At 48.5% G+C, this 20,599-nt stretch overlaps 1 protein-coding gene across 3 annotated transcripts in view; it reads right to left on the minus strand.

Moving 5' to 3' along the window:
* Rassf3 (Ras association (RalGDS/AF-6) domain family member 3) overlaps positions 1-20,599 on the minus strand; it is a 65,901-nt gene that overhangs the window by 11,883 nt on the left and 33,419 nt on the right. The window contains exon 1 of one of the 3 annotated variants that reach the window (XM_011243388.1): positions 13,474-13,557. The exons of the other annotated variants lie outside the window; for them this stretch is intronic. Coding sequence (XP_011241690.1) covers positions 13,474-13,542 — 69 coding nt within the window. The 5' untranslated portion in view covers positions 13,543-13,557. Of the gene's footprint in view, positions 1-13,473; positions 13,558-20,599 lie in introns of those variants that run through there. 3 annotated transcript variants of the gene reach the window in all.

The following is a 20,599-nucleotide window of genomic DNA, read 5'->3' on the forward strand; positions in this document are numbered from 1 at the left end:
TGTCAGCTTGGTTGGGTTGAGAAACACATGACCGAGGCACACTGTGTGCACTGTGTGTTTGTCAGTGCTCGAAGTGGGTTAACAGAGACCCACCCCAAATGTGGGCACCAGGAGCCCACTAAGTGGAGGTCCTGGACTGAATAAAAAGGGGTTGGAGATAAGCCAGCTAAGCCCTGCTACCCCCCTACCTCAGCTTCCTGGTGAGTACCACTGACCAGGCGACTCCAGCTATGACACGTTCCTCCCCATGCCAACCGCAGTCACTTGGACTTGGCGGGAAATACGCCCTTCCACCCTTCAGTTGCTTTGGCCATGCATATCTGGTTGTAGCCACAAGAAAAGCAACTTAACACAGGGATCCAAACTAGAGAGGTCCATTCTCTGCAGAGGCTCCTCCTGCTGAAGTTCTAAAGTGGTCACACACTGAAGTGGTGCCAGGCAGATCTCTGTGTGTTCAAGGCCAGGCAGATCTCTGTGTGTTCAAGGCCAGGCAGATCTCTGTGTGTTCAAGGCCAGCCTGGTCTACATAGAGAGAGAGAGACCCTGTCTCAATCCCCACCCTTGAAAAACAAAAACAAAACAAAACAAAACAAAAAAAACCAAAAAAACAAAATCAAAAACAAAAACCAAGTTCACCAGAGGCAGAGCAAGCAGGGGCAGGGCTGACATGTTTTGTTTTGTTTTGTTTTGTTTAAAAAAAAAAAAAAGTCCTCCCCCAAAAGCAGTGGGTGGATTCTCTGTGAGTTCGAGGCCAGCCTAGTCTACAATGGCACATAGAGAACAAAGAGAAACCCTGTCTCCAAACAAGCAAAAGATTATTGTTTTCCTAGGGAATGGGGAAAAGGTTTTTGTTTTGTTTTGAGATAGGATCTCTTGTATCCCAGGCTGGCTGCAGACTTGTTATGCATGTGACTGTGGGTATCCCCCTGCCTCCACATCTAGTACTTGGGTTATAGGCATGCCTCATACGACTGATTCCAAGTTGACTGAAAGCACGCATGTACACGCTCCTAAACTGAGTTCTAAAATAGAACAAGCAGCAGACAACTTTGGTGGGAAGTCTTTTGGGTATGCAAACCGGAGAGAGACCCTGGGATGGGCTGAATGCAGAATGGGCTGTCAGACAGAGCCAAAGCTGCAAGGTTCTAAGAGGGCCCTCTGGACCAGAAGCCTGTCTTGCTTAACTCCTGTGAATATCCGTAAGGAGGGCTGGAGGGGGACAGATCTGTATTTACCTTGGCTGCCTGTCTAACACTCCAACACTCCTGACTAAGATACTGAAGGAGACAGACACTACAAGTCTTTTCAAGGGTCAGCTTTTCCATCCGTACCATAACTACCCAGCCGCCTTTCCAGCAGCCATGCTGTGTGTGTGAGCCTACAGCAGGCAGGAGTCACATGAGGCTTCGAAGCGTGAAATGAGGAAACTAATTGCAAGCGTCTTTTAATTGCTCCACTGGACAGCACAAATGTAGAAAGCAACTCGCTGGTGCCAACAAAGGATGAGAGGCAAAAAGCACCAAGAGACAATGTAACGGGAAACAATGTAACAGGAAACAATGTAACAGAAGCTAGAGTGAAAACCCCGGCTGGGGCTCACACAACAGTACTGAGGGGAGACTGTAAGGCAGCACCCGTGATGCTCAAGATGGCTCTGTGGCCTCCAAAGCGCAGTCATGTGTGCAAACCCGCAGGTGCCAAGTCCAGAGAGATTCTGTGCTTCTCTTGGTGTGTGGTCCTGGCATGTTGATCTTGACTGGCCACTGGGCTGTTGAGATTGTTGTCCTGCCAGATGGGGGAAGACTTCTTTAGCTGGCAAGATTCGGAGAGCTGGCACTCCATTTCCAGTCCCGTGAGGATTAGGGAGTCTATCTTGCCTGAATTCAGCTGGTAGGCAGGCAACCCTCCTATGTAGCCAGAAGATACTCAGCGTGCACTCTCCTGGTCAACCCCCACCCAGTCATCCCTGTAGCAACAGACGACCCACCGCTGCCTCAGGCAGAAAGGCAAATGGAAAACTGGGAGCAGATGGAAGTGTGGGTGCCAGAGAAGTCAAGGGAGCTGTGTCTCCCTCAGAGCATTGGTCCTGTGATAGACAGGGCACACACACCTCTTGTACCTCAAACACTGCCCCTCACATCATCATCCCAATAAAAATGTGCGTGGCCTTTAGAATGCTACAGGCTCTAGGAAGCCCTGCAGCTAAGGCATCAGTAAGAGCACCCAGCAAAGAAGAGGCTTTCCGCAATGCTGTGAACGTGGTGCTGAGTAATTGTGACCCAGCCAGCACTTTATGCAGGAACAGATTTTTTTCTTCCCTTTATCATGCAGCTGCCTTCCAGTTTGCCATTCACCACCTTCAGTCTGATGATGGTGTGTTATAGGTCTAGTGTCTTATTAACCGTTCACTTAGTCTGTATCCTGGGAGGGGTGTAGGGGGTGGTGTTACTAGTACACCCAAGATACATCAGTCAAACTTGGTAATTTAAAGCATCCTTTGTCCCCAAGGTTACTTATTAACAATCAAAATGACACCAGAGGACAAAGGTAGGTACTTTAGACTATCATATATACATATATACATATATATATATATATATATGTATATATATATATGTGTGTGTGTGTGTGTGTGTGTGTGTGTTAATATATTTGTTAATGCCAGGAGGTGGCACAGGCCTTAAATCCCAGCACTCAGGAGGCAGAGGCAGGCAGATCTTTTGAGTTCCAGGACAGCCTGCTCTACAGATTGAGTTCCAGGATAACCAGGACTACACAGGAAAACCCTGTTTTGAAAACAAAACAAGACAAAACAGAAAACAATCAAACAAATGAAAGTTAAATCTAAACATACTACAAAAATAAAACAGCAGCTACTGTCCGAGACTGGGGTCTGCAGCAATCTCCCCTTACAAGCAGTATGCTCAGAACTTCAACACAGCCTCCCACTGTCAGCCTGTCACCACCCTTTCCAGGTGCCACCTGGTGGTCCCCAGCAGTCCGCAAGCCAACTCCCCTCCTCAAGGCCCAGCCCACAACGGAAGCCATCCCCACCAACAGCAGCCCATAGGTGTGGCCCGCACCACACACAGCCAGGTTCAGCACCCATGACACCCTTGGGCTTCTCAGCCACCCTACTGTGTCCTTAAACCTTCTACCGGGAGAGTGCTGTGTTCAAACTAGCTGGGTCCTGAACAGGAGACCTATTCAACAGACTGGGTCCTGAAGCCTGGCTGGAGTCTGCATTTGCAACCTCTCTAGCCTCTTGCGTGTCTTATCAACCAATGTGATGTTCTTGCTCAGTTCTCAAAACCTAATGAATCTGCAAAGGCATATGAGAGCTTTACAGTATCAGACGCCATGTTTTATACGCTTCTGCTATCCATCCACATCAAAAACCAAGAGCCCTTCAAAGTATACCCCGTAACTACCCTGGCACACCCAGGCCCAACCCGTTAATAAGATTAACTGCAGCTGCGATGCACATTGAAAGAGCTTCATCTGGTCCTTCCATGAGCTCACTCTTTAAAGCCCTGCTTACCACTCCACCGCTACCCTATATGGTTGTGCTTTTAAAACCGGGTCGCGTGCCAGTCGGCAAACAGCCACTCAGTTGTTTGGAGCCAGAAAACAAACTTGGAGGTGGCCCCGACTCTCCAGGAGTGAACCAGTCTGAGGTCCTGACCCTAAAGAATACCAGATTACACTCAGCCTCAGACATCGCAGGTTGAAACGTTTTCAAAGGGAGTCAACTACGATGCTATTCATTTCTGAATGGTGACACAACTCATAGCTGGCTTAATTTGGTTCTTGGTTTTTTTTGGGTGAACAAAGTAAGAGAGAGGCCAGGTACACACAAATGTGGCTAATCTGCCTGGGCAACTAGCAAAAGAATGTGGCAAGCCAGGCGTGGTGGCACACGCCTTTAATCCCAGCACTTGGGAGGCAAAGGCAGGCAGATTTCTGAGTTCGAGGCCAGCCTGATCTACAAAAGGAGTTCCAGGACAGCCAGGGCTACACAGAGAAACCCTGTCTCGAAAAGAAAAAAAAAAAGAACGAGGTGGCAGGTGAGGTGGCACTTGGGCAGAGGCCAGCGCAGGCTTCCCCAGAGCCAGAAGTCTTTATGAGAACGTCAACTCAAGGGCCCCTGCTTCTTGATTAACAATGGCCCTGAACTATGGCCTCTGTCCCCCTACATCATCTAAAGCTCCATTCTAGCAGCCTGCAACGTTCCCCTAACTAATCAAGCACTACAAAGCAAGTGTGCTGGAGATGAGAAAAGTTAACTGAGAAAAATAAGAATAAGAAGGTGCCTGGAAGCTAGGAAGGAAGAGAGAGGCAAAAAAAAAAAAAAAAAAAAAAAAAAAAAAAAAAAAAAAAAAAAAAAGGAACAGACCTGCTGCCCCAGATTCTAGCAGATTAAGCATCTCATTGGTGCAATCTGGAGGAAGACCCTGGAGCCATCCAATGGTCACACGCCATCAGCAAAGGGCAATTACTACCAGGGCTCAGGGGTCTTCTCCCTCTCCCATCTCAGGTCAGCCCAGGGACACTGGAAATCTTCACAGGGCCAGAGTCTGGAGGTAAGATCTCATACTGCCACAGCTGCCATGCAACCTTTTGAAACTCTGTGGTCAGGCCAGGGTTCCGGAGAAAGGAAATCGAACAGGCTCGTTTGGAGACCAGCCAGAAAGGAATGCTGGAATCTGGAAGCTGGTGGGGACCTGCTGAGAAACCCTGCAGGTGGCTCCACCACCAGCAGGATCTAAAAGTCAGTCAAGGGCAGAGATGGGCAAACAAAACTCTGGCTACTTTGCCAGGTGACACCTAATTTAAAGACAACAACAAAAAAAAAAAGTCTTAGTAGAATCAGAAATTGGGAGTTTGGGGATTTAGCTCAGTGGTAGCAAGCACAAGGCCCTGGATTCGGTCCTCAGCACCGGTGTGTGTGTGTGTGTGTGTGTGTGTGTGTGTGTGTGTGTGTGTGTGTATCAGAAATTGGGGGCTAGAGAGGCAGTTCAGTGGTTAAGTGGCTTCTCTTAACCCAACCACCCACATGAGGGCTCACAACCACCTGTAACTCCAGTTCCAGGGGGAACCTGACGCCCTCTTCTGGCCTCCGCAGGCACTGCATGCACACTGTGCACAGGGAGACTGAAAGTAAAATGATCTGAAACAGGTCTGTGGGAAGGATTGTGTTGTCTTTCCTCTTCCTGTTACAAGTGTAAGTTACCGCCATAGAAAAGGAGGTTTACTCCAGCATAGACTCTGAGTTTTCAGGGAACAAAACTATAAATGCCAGAACGTCAGGAAGATGGTGTCCAAGAGGTCACACTGAACACCACTATGGCTTGGATTTACATAGCTCTGATTCCTCCCCTGTGCAGCCTCGCTAACACGCTAACCTAAGCATCTTAGTGCTTGCTTGATCTCATACACCCCAGGTCCACAGCACCAAAAGGAATGAGTCACGCTACAGGTGAACCCAGGGCCTAGCAGATCCTAAGACTTACCACCGTACCAGCTTGCTTTTACACAAATGTGACAGTCTGAAAAGCCCACAGGAGGTTTAGGTTAAACTGTTTCTATCACTAGTTCCCATTGATCCAGTCCAGCCATCCCTTGTCAGAACGTTCCCCTTGGAGTACCCCTCACCGCCTCCAAGATGGCTCTTTTGATAAGCTGGTTCCTAGCCCTTAAAAGGCATGGCTCGAATAATACTGACTCCTTCTGCCAAGAGCAAGACACAATGAAGGTGCTTGCAATCCCTTGATGGCCCGTATCTCAGAAGGACACCGCCGTCCCCAGAACGAGGGCCACGGAGGATGCCTGCAAGCCGCTGTGCCTTGGTGTCTCCAAAAATGGCTTTGCAGCCCTAGGAATTATCTTCTCCTTGCCAACAGGGTCGGATTGCACACTCTGAGAGCCAAGAAAACCCAGGAGCCAGCCCTGCAGTGGGAGCTCCCTGTTGTTCTTCCTGCCTCCTGCTCTGTGGGAGGAGAAAGCAGGAAGGATCCAGAGGTATAGGCTACCCAGAGTGTGTCAGAACACAGGCTGGCTGGACCAGGAGGGTGGGATGACAGGAGAGATAGCTGTTCACAGAGAGACTCATGAGTGTCTAGTGAACCCAGCCGAGTGAGCTAGCCCACCACTTACTGCCTTAGAGAGCTCTGGCACCGCCTACAGCAAGGACTCAGAATAAGGACATCTCCATTCCACACTAAGGTAGGAGGTGTCTCCATTCCTCAGCCTTATTCTGTCTTCTTCCTAAAAGCTTTTCTTCTACAACCTCTCAAGCCGAGGTAGCCACCCCCACCCAACTCCAGGGCGGGCTGGGGAGCTCTGCCTGCTCAATCTTGTCACAGTTACTGCCCAGGCACTACCTCATACCCTTCACACTCTGACGGAGAACACGCTAAGCGGTGGAGGCCGGGTTACTTTGCCAGAGAAGCACTCAGTTAATTTAAGTGTGTGGTAATCGGAGTGGGCGATGATGCTATACTTGGCAAATAGAGAATTCCTACCTAGCCATGACCAAAGAGTTCATTCGAAAATTGGAAAACCTGAGCTGGAGAGATGGCTCAGCGGTTAAGAGCACCGACTGCTCTTACAGAGGTCCTGAGTTCAATTCCTAGCAACCACATGGTGGCTCACAACCATCTGTAATGAGATCTGATGCCCTCTTCTGGTGTGTCTGAAGACAGCTACAGTGTGCTCACATGCATAAAGTAAATAAATCTTAAAAAAAGAAAACAAAAAAGAAAATTGGAAAACCGTTTCAAGTACTGGGAGCTGAGGAGGACCATGGGACTAGGATCATGTCCTTTGAAGTACAATATAGCTCATGGAAGAGTCTCTGCATGAAAAGAAAAGCCAGACATTCTACTGTTCTACCAAGTACAAACACAAGGGAGGGGGGAAGGGGAGGGGGAGCCAGCACAGTGGACAGGGTGCCTGCCTAGCATGCAGGAAGTCCTGCAGAGAGTCCTGGGTTCAATCCCTGGAAACCCATAAACAGGATGTGGTGGTCACGCCTTCAATCCCAGCACTCAGAGCACAGCCAGGAGAGGGTCAGGTTCTGTGTTATCCTTGGCTACTCAGCAAGTTTCAGGCCAGCCTGGGAGACCTAATAAAGAAGTGCCCATATATGGAAGCATGCCAAAATGCTAACTAACAGAGTTTGCCCTTCATCTGGGGAGGTCTGGAATAGACACACACACACACACACACACACACACACTTCTCTTTTTCCGTGAAGAAAAACTATATAAGAATTACAAACATTTCAAAAGCCTTCTTCAGAGTCTGGTTGGCTGAATCAGAGAAGAAAAAAAGTGAAGTCTGGGGCTGTTAAGTGGCCGTTCATGTATAAAAAATAAATAGCCTTGGAAACAAAAATAATCATAAGACAACTGAGCACTTTACCAGTAAAACTGAGTTCCACTTTCATGTGCCGACTGCCCCCCAAAATAAACAGAGGCACCAGCTAGGCAAGGCTAATAGCCAGCTGCTCGTACAGAGAGCAGAAATGAGCTGCCAGAGACAGCAAACCACAGCTCTGAGGTCTGTGAAAACACGCACACACACTCACACTCACAAGTACGCACGCATGGACACACACAAATACATATGCACACAACAGGCACACATATTCATAGACAGAAATATTGTCATACATGCACGCACACACACACACACACACTGCCAAAATTAATAGTTGGTTCCTAACGTCACACAATTGGCCAATTTATAAACACAGGCTGCCCTGCAGCTGCCCCGGGAAGGGTGGCTGTCTGTATTTTTGTTTTTATTAGTGTTTGTCTGTAATTTTCACTGTCTCTTTGCAGGGGGAGGCTCTTCTAGGCAGAGGTCTCTCTCACCCACCCTCCCTCTCCTTTTCCTCCTACAGCGGTGTGCACAGGAAGCTGAAAGCCCGGAGGAAGCCGGCTCCACCTTTCCTCCACTCAGGGTGGGGGGTGGGGGTGTCAGCAGCTGCCCCTCCCCCACTGTCCAGAGGGTCAGCCAGCAAAGACAGGGGAGGGCTGGGCTGATCCGGTGTTGAAGGGAAGGGGGGAAAGGTGGCTTTAACTGAAGGACAGTGTGCACCGGGGAGAGTCTAAGTCAGAGCTCTGGTGTGCACCTTGGAAGCTGCCCTTCTCTCCACGCTAAAGAGCAGACAGCAAGTAGGTGAAGACAGTAAGGGAGGGTCAGCTCGTGTGGCATCGCCTGAGCAAACGGTCCCAAGGACACAGGATGCTGCACTGTGGAAGCTAAGGAAACAGTGGACCAGGGACTGCAAAGAATGTCACTCGTTCAGGCCAGACTCCTTCCATGAGGATGTAAAGGATTTCGTCTTTTCTACCTTTTCACCTAAACTGTCGATTTCCTGCCCTGGGAACTCCTTGGCGGAGTCCTCTAACAAGCAAACAAAACTAAATGTTTCAAACAGGCACTTAGGGATGTTCTAAAAGTCAGAGTATCAGGATGAAGGACACTCGTTCCTCAGGGTCACACAGGGGATGCTGTCCAACCAACCCCTGACTGCAAATCAACTCCAGGTGAGACCGAGTCGGCCTAGGGTCCCTGTGATATAGGAACTTCTTTCCTATTTTAAACTTCACTTGCTTAGGAACGTTTTTCTTTCCATTCCAAATTAACAAAGCAATAAGCAGCCAAGTACCACTCTACAGTAGACAGCCTCAACCGGAGCTGAATCAGTGCTGAGTGGAGGAAAGGACGCTAGGTTGGCCGGGTGACTCTGGACTCTGCCCTACACATGCCTTGGCAGCAAGGGGACCAAGCAGAGGTCCAGGCCACACATGGCACACTGAAGCCCACCCACCACGAACCCCCAAGGCAGGACACTGTACAGATGCACAAATAAAAGCTAATGTCACACACAGTGACTGTGACCATGAAGCCCAGCCAAACCCAGAACTGTGCCCCTTCTACCAAGTGGCCGGTGAAGCCTAGGGAACCAGCAAAATTCCTGCTGCTGATGAGGATGGCTATGTGAATGGGGGAAGACACAGAACCGTCCCGGGGTCATGTCCACGCCCCACTTTGCTGAGTGGGACTGAACCTGGGACCTTTACATGCTTGGCAGGCAACTCCACCACTGAGCTATGGCCAGCCCCACTTGGATGAGCCAAACGGAGCCTGGGGAAGACAGAGACAAACCATGCCCCTCCCCATCGGCTTCATCTGTTAGCAGAGATGGAAAGAACTTGGTCTCCCTGTAGCTTACTTCTGTCTTCTCAACCGAGTATGGGCGCAGGCAAGGGAAGTGGGATAAAATGGGATCCTCTCAGAACAGCCGACATTTGAAAAATGGAATATATAAGACAGAAATCCTGTCAAAGTACAGGTTAGGACCCCGCCTCCAAATCAAAGCAGGAAGAAAATACTGGGCGTGGGAAAACAACGGAAGCAAGATTCCAGAAACTGACCAGTGAAAACTGCTAACCAGGTGTGCCCGCATTCACCTGGAGATTGCTCAGGACAGAGTGAATTCTTGCAAAGACACTACTTTAGAGACAAAAATATGTCTTAGAAGTAGCCAGTGCCTAGGAGGCAGGGGGCAACCAATCCCGACATTTCTAACCAGTGACGGGTCTTGTACCTGTAGCCCCATGGGCCATGGGTTCTTGGCTAATTTTCCTTCCTCCTTAATTTTCTATTTTTCCCTTGTGATTAATTTTGTATGAGTACACTGTCACTGTCTTCAGACACCCCAGAAGAGGGCATCTGATCCCATCACAGATGGCTGTGAACCACCATGAGGTTGCTGGGAATTGAACTCAGGACCTCTGGCAGAGCAGTCAGTGCTCTTAAACTCCGAGCCATCTCTTCAGCCCCGCCCCCCAACTTCTTGATTTTCATGTGAAAAGACAAATCTCTTTGCAGACACCACCAACAAATAATATTTTGCTTCCTGCTGCTTAGTTAATGGACCGGCCTTGGCCTCCAACAAATGTTTACTCTGCACTTAAATACTTTAGCAAATAGTTGCACTAGGCAGAGGGACCGCAAAGGAACATGAGCTCAGCCCTAAAGGGCTCATGTGGGACACAGAAGTGCCACAAAGAGGATGGGGGCAGCTGCCACCGAGCAGACGGTGGGCACAGAATGAATGTAGCAAGGGCCAGGGAAGGGTCCTGGGGAGGAGGCACCTCAATAAATGCTCTGTGGAGTCAGTCAGTCGTTGGTTGGCTTCTTATCAACTTGTCGCCCGGCACACAGAAACCCACAGAGAGTAGCCAGGGCAGCTAATGGAGGGTTTTGGAAAACCAGAACACACGGCTGGAATGGGCTAATTTTAGACAAAGAAAAAATACTTAGCATGCTGTTAGGGGGTATTTTTAGAGTCTGTTTCAGTTAGCCATCGCCGACCTCAATAGTTCAAGGGAAAAAAAGCAAAGAGAAGAGTCTGAGAAAGTGGTTTCATATCTTTAGAGTGCAGCACCATTCGAAGGGAGGGAGGGAAGGGGGAAGCAAAGATGGAAGGAAGGATAAAGGGGGAAAGGCTTCCAGAAAGCCAAATCCGATCTTCCTTGTTGTGGCTTGTTTCCCTCATCCTAAAACAGAATAAACAATCTATGCTGCATAACGAGTTCCGTCAGTCCCATGCTGAAGTATTTACTCTGGGCTGGGGCAGAGTTTGCTGCACCTGCCTTTCTCGTGTGTGTCTTAGAGAAACCCTGAAAGATGTAAAGCAGAGATGAGCTCCTGCAGTCTGTTAAACAGAACAGCACCACCTAACAATGGCTTAAAGGTTCCCTAGCCAGGCAGGCCTGGGCCTCCATAATCCTCTAAAACCGGCCCTCCAGGCCAAAGCTGGAGCCAAAGCAAATTCGGGGAGTTTGGAACGAGATGATGCATTAGCTCAGCCTCCAGAGGGCTTGACGGCACCTGCTGCTCTCTGAAAAAGGCACCAGCCTTGAGGTTTCGGGCTGGAGTCCTGCCGGCCCTTCCGAGCCCAGCTCAGCACAGACTCAGCGTTATTTTTCAGCGAGCCTGCCGAGCCTGCCGTCACCCTCAACTCCTCTGCTAGTCTGTGAGTCTGAGAAGGGGACCACAGTTTTCAAATGGCCACTGCTGTTCTGTTACCCTGCTGGCCACAATCCTCTCCCATTGATACCACAGAGGTACGTGAGTGCCCCGAGCTACACAGGTGGCTGTGAGAGGACTGAGGGACAGCTTGCAGCCCACCCTTCCAACAAAAGCTTCATGAAGACAGATGTGGGGGTTTGATCCCCTACCTATGTGAGAGCTGGGTTTTGTCTTTGAAGACCCAAGTCCTTCAGCTTGAGGTCTGGAGCTGGGGTACAGTAGGTTGGCGTGAAGCACTTGTCTAGCATGGCCACAATCACAAGACAAACAGCAACAAAACAACAACATTACAAGACCCAAGAAACTCCATGATAATTCCCTAACATTACCCAGGATGAGAGTCTCAATCAGTCTCTGTCTGTCTGTCTGTCTGTCCCTCCCTCCCTTTCTCCTTCCTTCCTTCCTTTTGTTGTCTTTCTTTCTGACAATACCTCATGTAGCTTAGGTTGGCCTTTATTAATTTATTTATCTATTTATTTATTTTATGTGTATGAGTACACTGTAGCTGTACAGATGGTTGTGAGCCTTCCTGTGGTTGTTGGGAGTTGAATTTTTAGGAACTCTGCTTGCTCCAGTTGGCCCTGTTCGCTCTGGCCCAAAGATTTATTTATTATTATAAATAGGTACACTGCAGCTGTCTTCGGGCGCACCAGAAGAGGGCGTCAGATCTCATTACAGGTGGTTGTGAGCCACCATGTGGTTGCTGGGATTTGAACTCAGGACCTTCGGAAGAGCAGTCAGTGCTCTTACCCGCTGAGCCATCTCTCCAGCCCCCTCACACACACAATGTATCATAAACTGAGCTTGAACTCTGACCCTCCCATCTCACCTTTAACTTTTAAACATTGTGAGGTGAGCTTAACTTCCCTTATCATTCAAAGGATGAATTGAGCATAGATACAATGTGAAGAAGTAATCTTGCATTCTATAATTCAATTTAATCATTTCCAAGTACTGGGGATTCCAATCTATTGCCAGGTGGTTCCCCGATGGTTCCAGCTCCCAGGGAGACAATGACAATAGCATCAGAAATCCCCAAAAAGAGACACTGACACAAACCATCTCCCCCATAGGCCTGCCTGAGTGAGCGTGCAGGGTATCTAGTGACCAGACTGTGCGCTCTGGGTTTCTACCTCCCTCCCAGTAAAGCAGAGATTATAAACCCAACCCTGCGCCTGTGAGCGCTAACAATCAACAGTAACTCGATCATTTTCCCAGGTAAACAGAGCCGCTGAGAGGAAAGCAGAGCTGGAAACCTCTGGACATCTTAGAGGCTGAGAGTGCAAACACTCCTGCCTGGCGGGGCTCCGGGCCCTTAGGTGGTACAGCCACAGGCAGCTGAGGCTTGACCTTCTGCCCCCAAAGGCCAAGCCTCGCAGAAAGCAAAGTTCCCAGGGCAGTAAGTAAGGCACAAACTGCTGCACAGGACCCTCCGACTCAGGCTGTCCTACGGGAAAGCAACCTAACTGCGCATTCTACACCTCTTGGTCTCTCTACATAGTCCTGGCTGGCTGCCCTGGGACTCACTAATGTACACCGGGCTGGACTCTGCTTCACGGAGATCCACTCACCTGCCTTCTGCCCCTGGAGTGCTGGGACTAAGGCATGCACCACTGTACTCGGTTCTAAGTTTGGCTTCTTGCTGGAAAAATGAACACCAAAAAACCATATGCTCTCAGAGGGCCTTGTTAAAAGGGAGAGATAATCCACAATCAGGTGACATCATCATGTGTCGAGATTATTACAGTTGGCATTTTATAATAATAATAAACAGTAAAAAGAAAAATGTTTACAAATTGGGCAATGGGGCTGGAGAGATGGCTCAGCGGTGAACGGCACCGGCTCCTCTTCCAGAGGTCCCGAGTTCAATTCCCAGCAACCACATGGTGGCTCACAACCATCTGTAATGGGATCTGATGCCTTCTTCTGGTGTGTCTCTAGACAGCTACAGTGTACTCACATATAATAAGTAAATAAATCTTTTTTAAAAAGTAAAATAAAATAAAATGAATTGGGCACTCTCTCCCCAGAAGCTCTCAAAATATTAAGAGGCTGCTGGGTGTGGTGGCAAACACTTGGCAAAGGCTGGCACCGGAGTCGGCAGGGGAGACGCGGTCAAGGAGAGTTCAAGGCCAGCTGAAGAAGCTACATGGTAAAAACTTTGTCTTTGGAAGGAAAGAAACAAAACAAAAGTAAAAGTGAACTATTTCTAGCAGAGGTTAAACTGGTCGGATTCAGCCCTGGCAGGCATCTTGGGTTAGATGCTTTTATGAGCCCGGTTTAATCCTCCCAAACCTCCCGAGCTGAAGCGAATCACTTCAAATGTTTTTCGAAAACACAGGGATGGAGACGTCTGCTCACCACGTGTCTGGTTTCAGCTCCTCGGCGCGCCGCTGATCTGATATGATTGGGTGACCACGTACCACGCATGCCCGGTGGTGCGCTTCGTACCTATTAATTCTGAAGCGCCTGGTCAAGTGGTGTGGGATAGAGTATTGTTTCTTAAAGGGCACCTGCTCTATCTCAGAGAACTGAGACAGTGGGTCGTGGCATTGAGGGAACTTCTCAAAGTGTGATTTCCCACATACTGCAGAGTCCGTGTTCCCAGGCAGCCCACTGAGAAGCAGGTTAAGCAAACACGGGCTCAGAGTGAACGCACGTCCCGCACGTCCCCGAGATGGCTTCTGTACTCTCCAAACCGCAAACTCAGTCCATAAACAAGATACAGGCAGAGTGGAGAGGCACAAAAGCAGTGGTTCTCAACCTGTGGGTCATGACCCTTTGGGGGAGGTCAAATGACCTTTCACGGGGGTCACCTGGAAAACAGATGTTTACATCCTGACTCATAACAGTAGTAAGATTACAGATACAAAGTAGCAGTAAAAATAATGTTATGGTGCGGGGTCACCACAGAATGAAGACCTGTATTACAGGGTGGCAGTATTAGGAAGGCTGAGAACGGCTACATTACAGTCTGATCTTTTTCCTCCCCCCAGTGAGCATGCGCCACATCTGCACTGCATTTCTCCGCGGCCTGACCTCCTCTATGTACACATTCGGAGACCTAATGACTCTGAGGCTCTCTGTCTTCCCTCTGCCCATTCCTCAGTTAGCCAGGACAAGAGCTCTGTCAAAGGTCTGTGCTTCCTGCTTTAAACTCAGTCTTCTTAACTGGCTGCGGGGTCAAGGGAAGATGGAGAGGGAAGACAGGGAATTTGAAGAGGTCCAGTGTGCCAGGAAGGAGGGGATCAATCAACGACTGCATAGACTCCACGTATGGTACTTGTATAAGAACCACTTCCAGGGCTGGGCACTTTCCCCCAGACAGTGGCTCTGGCTTCCAGTTAAAGCTCTGAATTTTATAACAGGATGTAACAGGGTTGACACCTACAATGGCTAAAATTTAATGAATGTTTGATATCTTCTCAGCAGTCTCCATCTGAAGACCACCCACTCGATTCTCCCTCAAGCCCTGTGCTTTCTCGTTGGGGTCCTCGTCCCCAGTCAGGCAAGATCTAGGACCCACCAGGGCAGGAACAGCCAGGAAGTTTTATTTTACACAAGGGTAAGGTCTGGCCCTCATCTGGGACTTAGAGACACATTCCACATGAGAAGCATGCAGCTAGTCACTCAGCATTCTTTCCCTCAAACGCACACAGGCACACATGCATAAAATCACTTCATGGAAGTTTTTTTTCTATGCTAACACTAATATATTCTTTTCTGTTTGGTGTGTATATGTATGTGTGTTGAGAGGGGGTGTCCACGTATATGTGTAAGTGCTTGTGTGTGGGTGTGCATGCACACGGGTGCTCAGGCATGTGGAAGCCAGAGGTCGATATTTATTGCCTGCCTCAACTGCTTCTCTAGGTTGTTTTTGAGACCAGGCTTCTCAACCAATCTGGAATTAATTCAGCAATACAGCTAGACTGGCGGACCAGCAAGACCCTCCAGTCTCCACCCCTTCTTCAATGCTGGGGTTACAAGTCTGTGCCAGTCAGCACACCCTGCTTTTTATATGGGTGCTGGGGAATTCAAGCTCAGGCTTACACAAATGCATTTTAAGAGATGATCCATGGGCTGGTGAGATGGCTCAGTGGGTAAAAGCACCCGACTGCTCTTCCGAAGGTCCAGAGTTCAAATCCCAGCAACCACATGGTGGCTCACAACCATCTGTAACGAGATCTGACGCCCTCTTCTGGTGTGTCTGAAGACAGCTACAGTGTACTTACATGTAATAAATAAATCTTTAAAAAAAAAAAAAAAAAAAAAAGAGATGATCCATAACTCCAAACAAGTGCCAGGAACAGAACCCAGGACTTTCCACATGCTGGAGAAATGCTCTATCAACCGAGTTGCAACCTGGCTTTCACTTGCTTAGTGCTTGTTTGTGCATGGAGAGGAGAGAGGCTTGCACCCAGTGTTGGACAAGCACCCTGGATTTCTATTCATCTTTTTTTTTGTTTTTGTTTTTTCGAGACAGGGTTTTTCTATATAGCCCTGGCTGTCCTGGAACTCACTTTGTAGACCAGGCTGGCCTCGAACTCAGAAATCTGCCTGCCTCTGCCTCCGGAGTGCTGGGACTAAAGGCGTGTGCCACCACACCCGGCCTACTCATCTTCTTAATTGCCTGTTTTCTTCCTAGGAATTAGCAACTTCCCTTAGCAGGGATTTTTAGGAGTTGGATCCTGGCACCTAGAACAAAGCTAGGAGCACTTGGACTCAATAAACACCTCTGAATAAAGGGACAGCAGGTGTGTCGGTGGTGAGGGACATCACTCACCGTGGAGAGAACTGTGACAGTCCCCTGTGCACAGTAATCTTATCTAAGAAATCATTGTTATCACTAATACGGGGGCAAGGGGGACTCAGTCTGTCCACTGCTAAGGTCTGATGGAGACCAGGGTCTGAACTCAAGGTCTGTAAGCAAGGAGTCACTCCCTCCACAAGAGGCCTCTGCCAGTCAAGTCTCAGGTTCAACCGCCCAGAGTGCCCTGGGGTATGCACTGCAGGAGGGCGCTGTCCTTCAGAGAACAACAAAACTGGATGGATGGTTGGCAGGCACAAAGCAAAGCTGCCTGCACGAAGGGGGGGGGGGGGGGCGGGGGCGGGGGCAGGGGCAGGCAGCAGACCTCAGCTGTGGATGGGAGAGAACGACAAGGGCCCAGAGGTGCAGAGACTGCTCTCACCTCAAATACAAGCCCCACCCTCCCGCTAATTTCCATGTTTTCTATATAGAGTATATATTTCAGTCATTGGAAGAAAACATATTAGTGCCTTTATTAATCCTAGCACTTGGGAGGCAGAGGCAGGCAGATCTCTGTGAGTTCAAGGCCACGGAGGTGACATTAAGTCACCTATCTAGGCCTGGGGATGTAGCTCAGGGTGCATCCAGCAGGACAGTAACTGGGTGTGGTGGCATAGGGATCCAGCACCTTGGGGCGACTTGTCTTAATTAGAGAGACGGCTTTCTCTTAACCCATTTTTGAGCACACGGTGAGTTCCAGGACTACCAGGGTTAGGCAGAGAAACCCTGTGTTGAAAACAACAACAACAACAACAACAACCCAAAACATTAATATTTGTTTCCAGTAATATCAGGCTCATAATTTGTAGCTTTTGATCTTTGTAAATTCCTTTTTAAATTTTACTGTATTCTAATTGTGGAGACCTTATATTACTGCCACATATACACACTAAGTTGGGGGTCAAAAAAAAAAAAAAAACCAGAAGCCATGAGAAGACTTTTTGCTTTAATTAATTACCTTTTAATGCAGGCTCAGGCACAAGGGTTAAGCAAAAGCATTGCTGAGGAGAAAGTAAGACAACCTGAAGGCAAGGGATGGCCTTAAGGTGCTGGATCCAGGGGCTACCGTGCCCAGTTAACGTAGAGCTAGACCAGAGGCCAGGGCTTCATGCACGTCTGGCAAGCACCCTGTTGACTGAACTACATCCCGGGCCTAGTGACTCGCTGGTCAAAGCTGCAAACAAACCCCTCAAAACAACGTGGCCCACAAGAACTGATCCCTCCTCTCCCTCAGAGCCACCTCAGGACATGGCACAAAAGCTGACGCAAGAGCAGTGAGCCGGGCTCCCCGAGCTAACCGTGTGTTATCCTTTCGCTGGTAAGAGTGACCAGAGTCCAAGTTTCACTTGGGAGGAATCTAATCTTATCAGGAAATTTCTTTGTATCTCAAACTATTCCAAAAATACCACATCCTCACCCTCACTCTTACCTCACTTCACCTCTCTCCTCCCTCAAAGAATTTACTTAGCAGATGAGGAGCCAGGCCTCCGGACGCTCTAATGGGGCCACGGAATGTCCTTGAAACTAGGGTCACGGTCCCAGTGGCTCTCACATTTCCCATCCGTTTTCTCTTCTTAAGAAATTGGGTTGGAGGGCTGGAGAGATGGCTCAGCTGTAAGGAACACTGGCTGCTCTTTCAGAGGTCTCGAGTTCAAATCCCAGCACCCACACGGTGGCTCACGACCATCTATAAAGGAATCTGACGCTCTCTTCTGGCAAGGGGGGGTCGGAGGGGTGTACGTGCAGCAGAGCAATCATATACATAAAATAAATAAATACAAATTTAAAAAAGAAATCGGGCTGGGGAGACGGCTCCGTAGTTAGAACATACCACTCTTATGCAGGAGTTCAGTTCTTAGCACCCAGTTGCCATGACTCCAGCTCCAGGGGACAACGGTGACTCTGGCCTCCATAGGCACCCGTACTCACGTGCACACAGAAACACACACATACAAGTAATATTTTAAAGATGAACTCAACTCTCCTTAGTTTACATAAAGCCCCGTCTGTATTTTGGTCTCCTCCTTAAACAGCACAGCAGTTTCTTAAGAACCTGGCTGTGTCAGATGCCATTATATAACTCAAGTAGTGTTGGGGCTGGTCCTAGATATGCAGTCCTCTGGTACCCAGGAGGGGCTCTGCTCTAAGGATGTTTAGGATGCAGACATGACTAACTCTCTGAGAGACATTTTGTCTTTATTTTGAAAGGATCGGTCTGGTTGGCATCAGGTTTCACCCACATACTGACTTCCCAGAGTACCTCAGGGTCTCTCTCGACTTCTAAGGCCACCCACACTTCCCACCACAGAGAAGCAACGGAACACGACACGTTTTAAAGTCGATGCACCGCTCATAAACTCCCTCTGGATTCCCAACACCTCTGTACACAATGTTAACCTGCTCCAGTGACACGGTGCATCTTCCTGGGACTCGAGAGACCATGGGAGTGACTGGCAGGGGAGCACCCGTGAGACCTCATCAGGTGGTGGTAATACTGCAGGTGAGCTGGCCCTCCAGAGGTCAGGCCATCCTGTCTCCACCTCCCATCTCACCGTAATTGCTCCAGAACCGCAGATGCACACCACACCTGGCCCTTTTTTTTTTTTTAACATGGGTTCCAAGGGTTGAAGTCACGCTTTTATCTGCTTAGCTGCCTCCCTGCTTTATTCTCTTTAGACAACCAAATATTTAGATGCAAAACATGGTTGCTTGAGCGTTCCTCTGTATTCTCAGAAAAGCTCAGCGCGCTTTGCCTCTGGTCTTCTCCCGGAGCTCCTGACTGAAGGGAGATGGGCTCCTGACATCTGACATATGATGGGGCTTTCAGTGATAAAATCCATGGCTATTTTTAGATTCAGGGACAGACAGGTCTCTGCTTCTGTATTGGTTGACTTTTTTCTAAACAACAGATGAGAGGGAAGGCACTGATTTGTCCCACCATTCAGGGGCACAGCACACCGCTGTAGAAAAGGCGGGCAGTGGAAACAGCCCGGCCTGTGGTAGAGGACAATGTAGCCAGGCCTCACAAGTTACAGAGGACCATGAGTCTAGTGGAAGACCACATGATGGTAGATTTTGTGTCTGCTGAATTAGAAAATGGAAATCTCGGGCCAGAAAAAAAAAACTTACCCTACTAGGTTTTAAAGATTTTTTTTAAAGATCACCTGCCTTGGCGAATTTCTGAGTTCGAGGCCAGCATGGTCTACAGAGTGAGTTCCAGGACAGACAGGGCTACACAGAGAAACCCTGTCTCGAAAACAAAACAAAACAAACAAACAAACAAATAAATAATAAAAAAAATCACCTGTCTCTGCCTCCTAAGTGCTAAGATCAAAGCCCAGCCCAATTTGAGTCATGAGGTGTTGAGTTTTGTACTAAGTTGCTCGGCACCATATAACCGCCACTACCATCCGTCCTCATAACTGTCTCCCCCATCACAACTCTGCCCCATTAGACTCTAACTCCCCGTCCCCCGACCCTGATTTTCTGACTCTATGAGCCTGGCTTCTCCAGTTGCTTGGATGTGAGCTTATCCCTTCGAGACTGATTTCTTTCACACAGTTGCTGCATTTGTCAAACTTCTATTTTACTTCGGACAACTATTTGGTTGACGGCCCTTAAACAATCGAGGGACCCACATCAGGAAATCCTGGATTTTCCATCAAGTGAGTGAGGTGGCCTATTTTTCTCTAATCAGAGTTTTCCTGAGCGGGCCTTCATCTCTGGGCTTGCAGACTCGGTCTGTGTAAACAACTTCCACTGCACACATCTGGGACCACTGCATTTCTGCACAGGGGAGAACGAGTGTTTGCCTGATCTGTCTTTCACTGCGACTGCTTTAGGAGATGAAAAGACCAGAAGGAGAAACGGACCCAGAAAAAGCAACGTAAGGAATGGCGGGTTTGTCAGTCTGAGAAGAAGATTGTTCTTAGAAAGATTATTTCTAAGAACGGTCCATCACGGCCGGAAGTAGCTGGTTCGCTGCGCCAGGAGCCGGAAGCAGAGAGATCAACCTGCATCAGGCAGTTCTGCTCACCTTTGGTTTGGGAGCCCCGCGCCCACAGTCGGAGCACGTCTTCCCTATTTGGTTTAACACACCCAGAGGAGTAGTTAAGGGTGTCTCCTGACAGTGAAGACTACCTACTTAAGAATACAATTCAACAGTTTAAGTATATGCACCATGATCTGTTTACATTTTTAATCAAGAAAGAAACCCTAGGGCTGGAGAGACGGCTCAGCGGTTAAGAGCACTGACTGCTCTTCCGAAGGTCCTGAGTTCAAATCCCAGCAGCCACATGGTGGCTCACGACCACCTGTAATGAGATTTGATGCCCTCTTCTGATGAGTCTGAAAACAGCAACAGTGTATTAATATAAATAAAATAAATAAATAAATAATAATAATAATCTTTCTAAAAACAATCTTCTTTAAAAAAAAATCCCTAAACTCGTGACGGTCACAGCCCACTCTGTCCTATTAGTATAGCCTTCGACTTTACGATCTAGTAGTTCCTAGCATGTACTTCCTTTCAAGTCTACACACGCCAGCAATAACCTCAAAGACAATTTTCTCTACAGGCATATTCCGGTAACTTCAATTTTCCAGTAAGAAAAAATTATTTTTTCTTTTTTAATTGGATAAAAGCAGTAAGCCTTGGGGGTTGGGGTTTTGTTTTACTTT

This window comes from Mus musculus, chromosome 10 (assembly GCF_000001635.26).
Source record: "Mus musculus strain C57BL/6J chromosome 10, GRCm38.p6 C57BL/6J".
NCBI classification, from domain to species: Eukaryota; Metazoa; Chordata; class Mammalia; order Rodentia; family Muridae; genus Mus; species Mus musculus.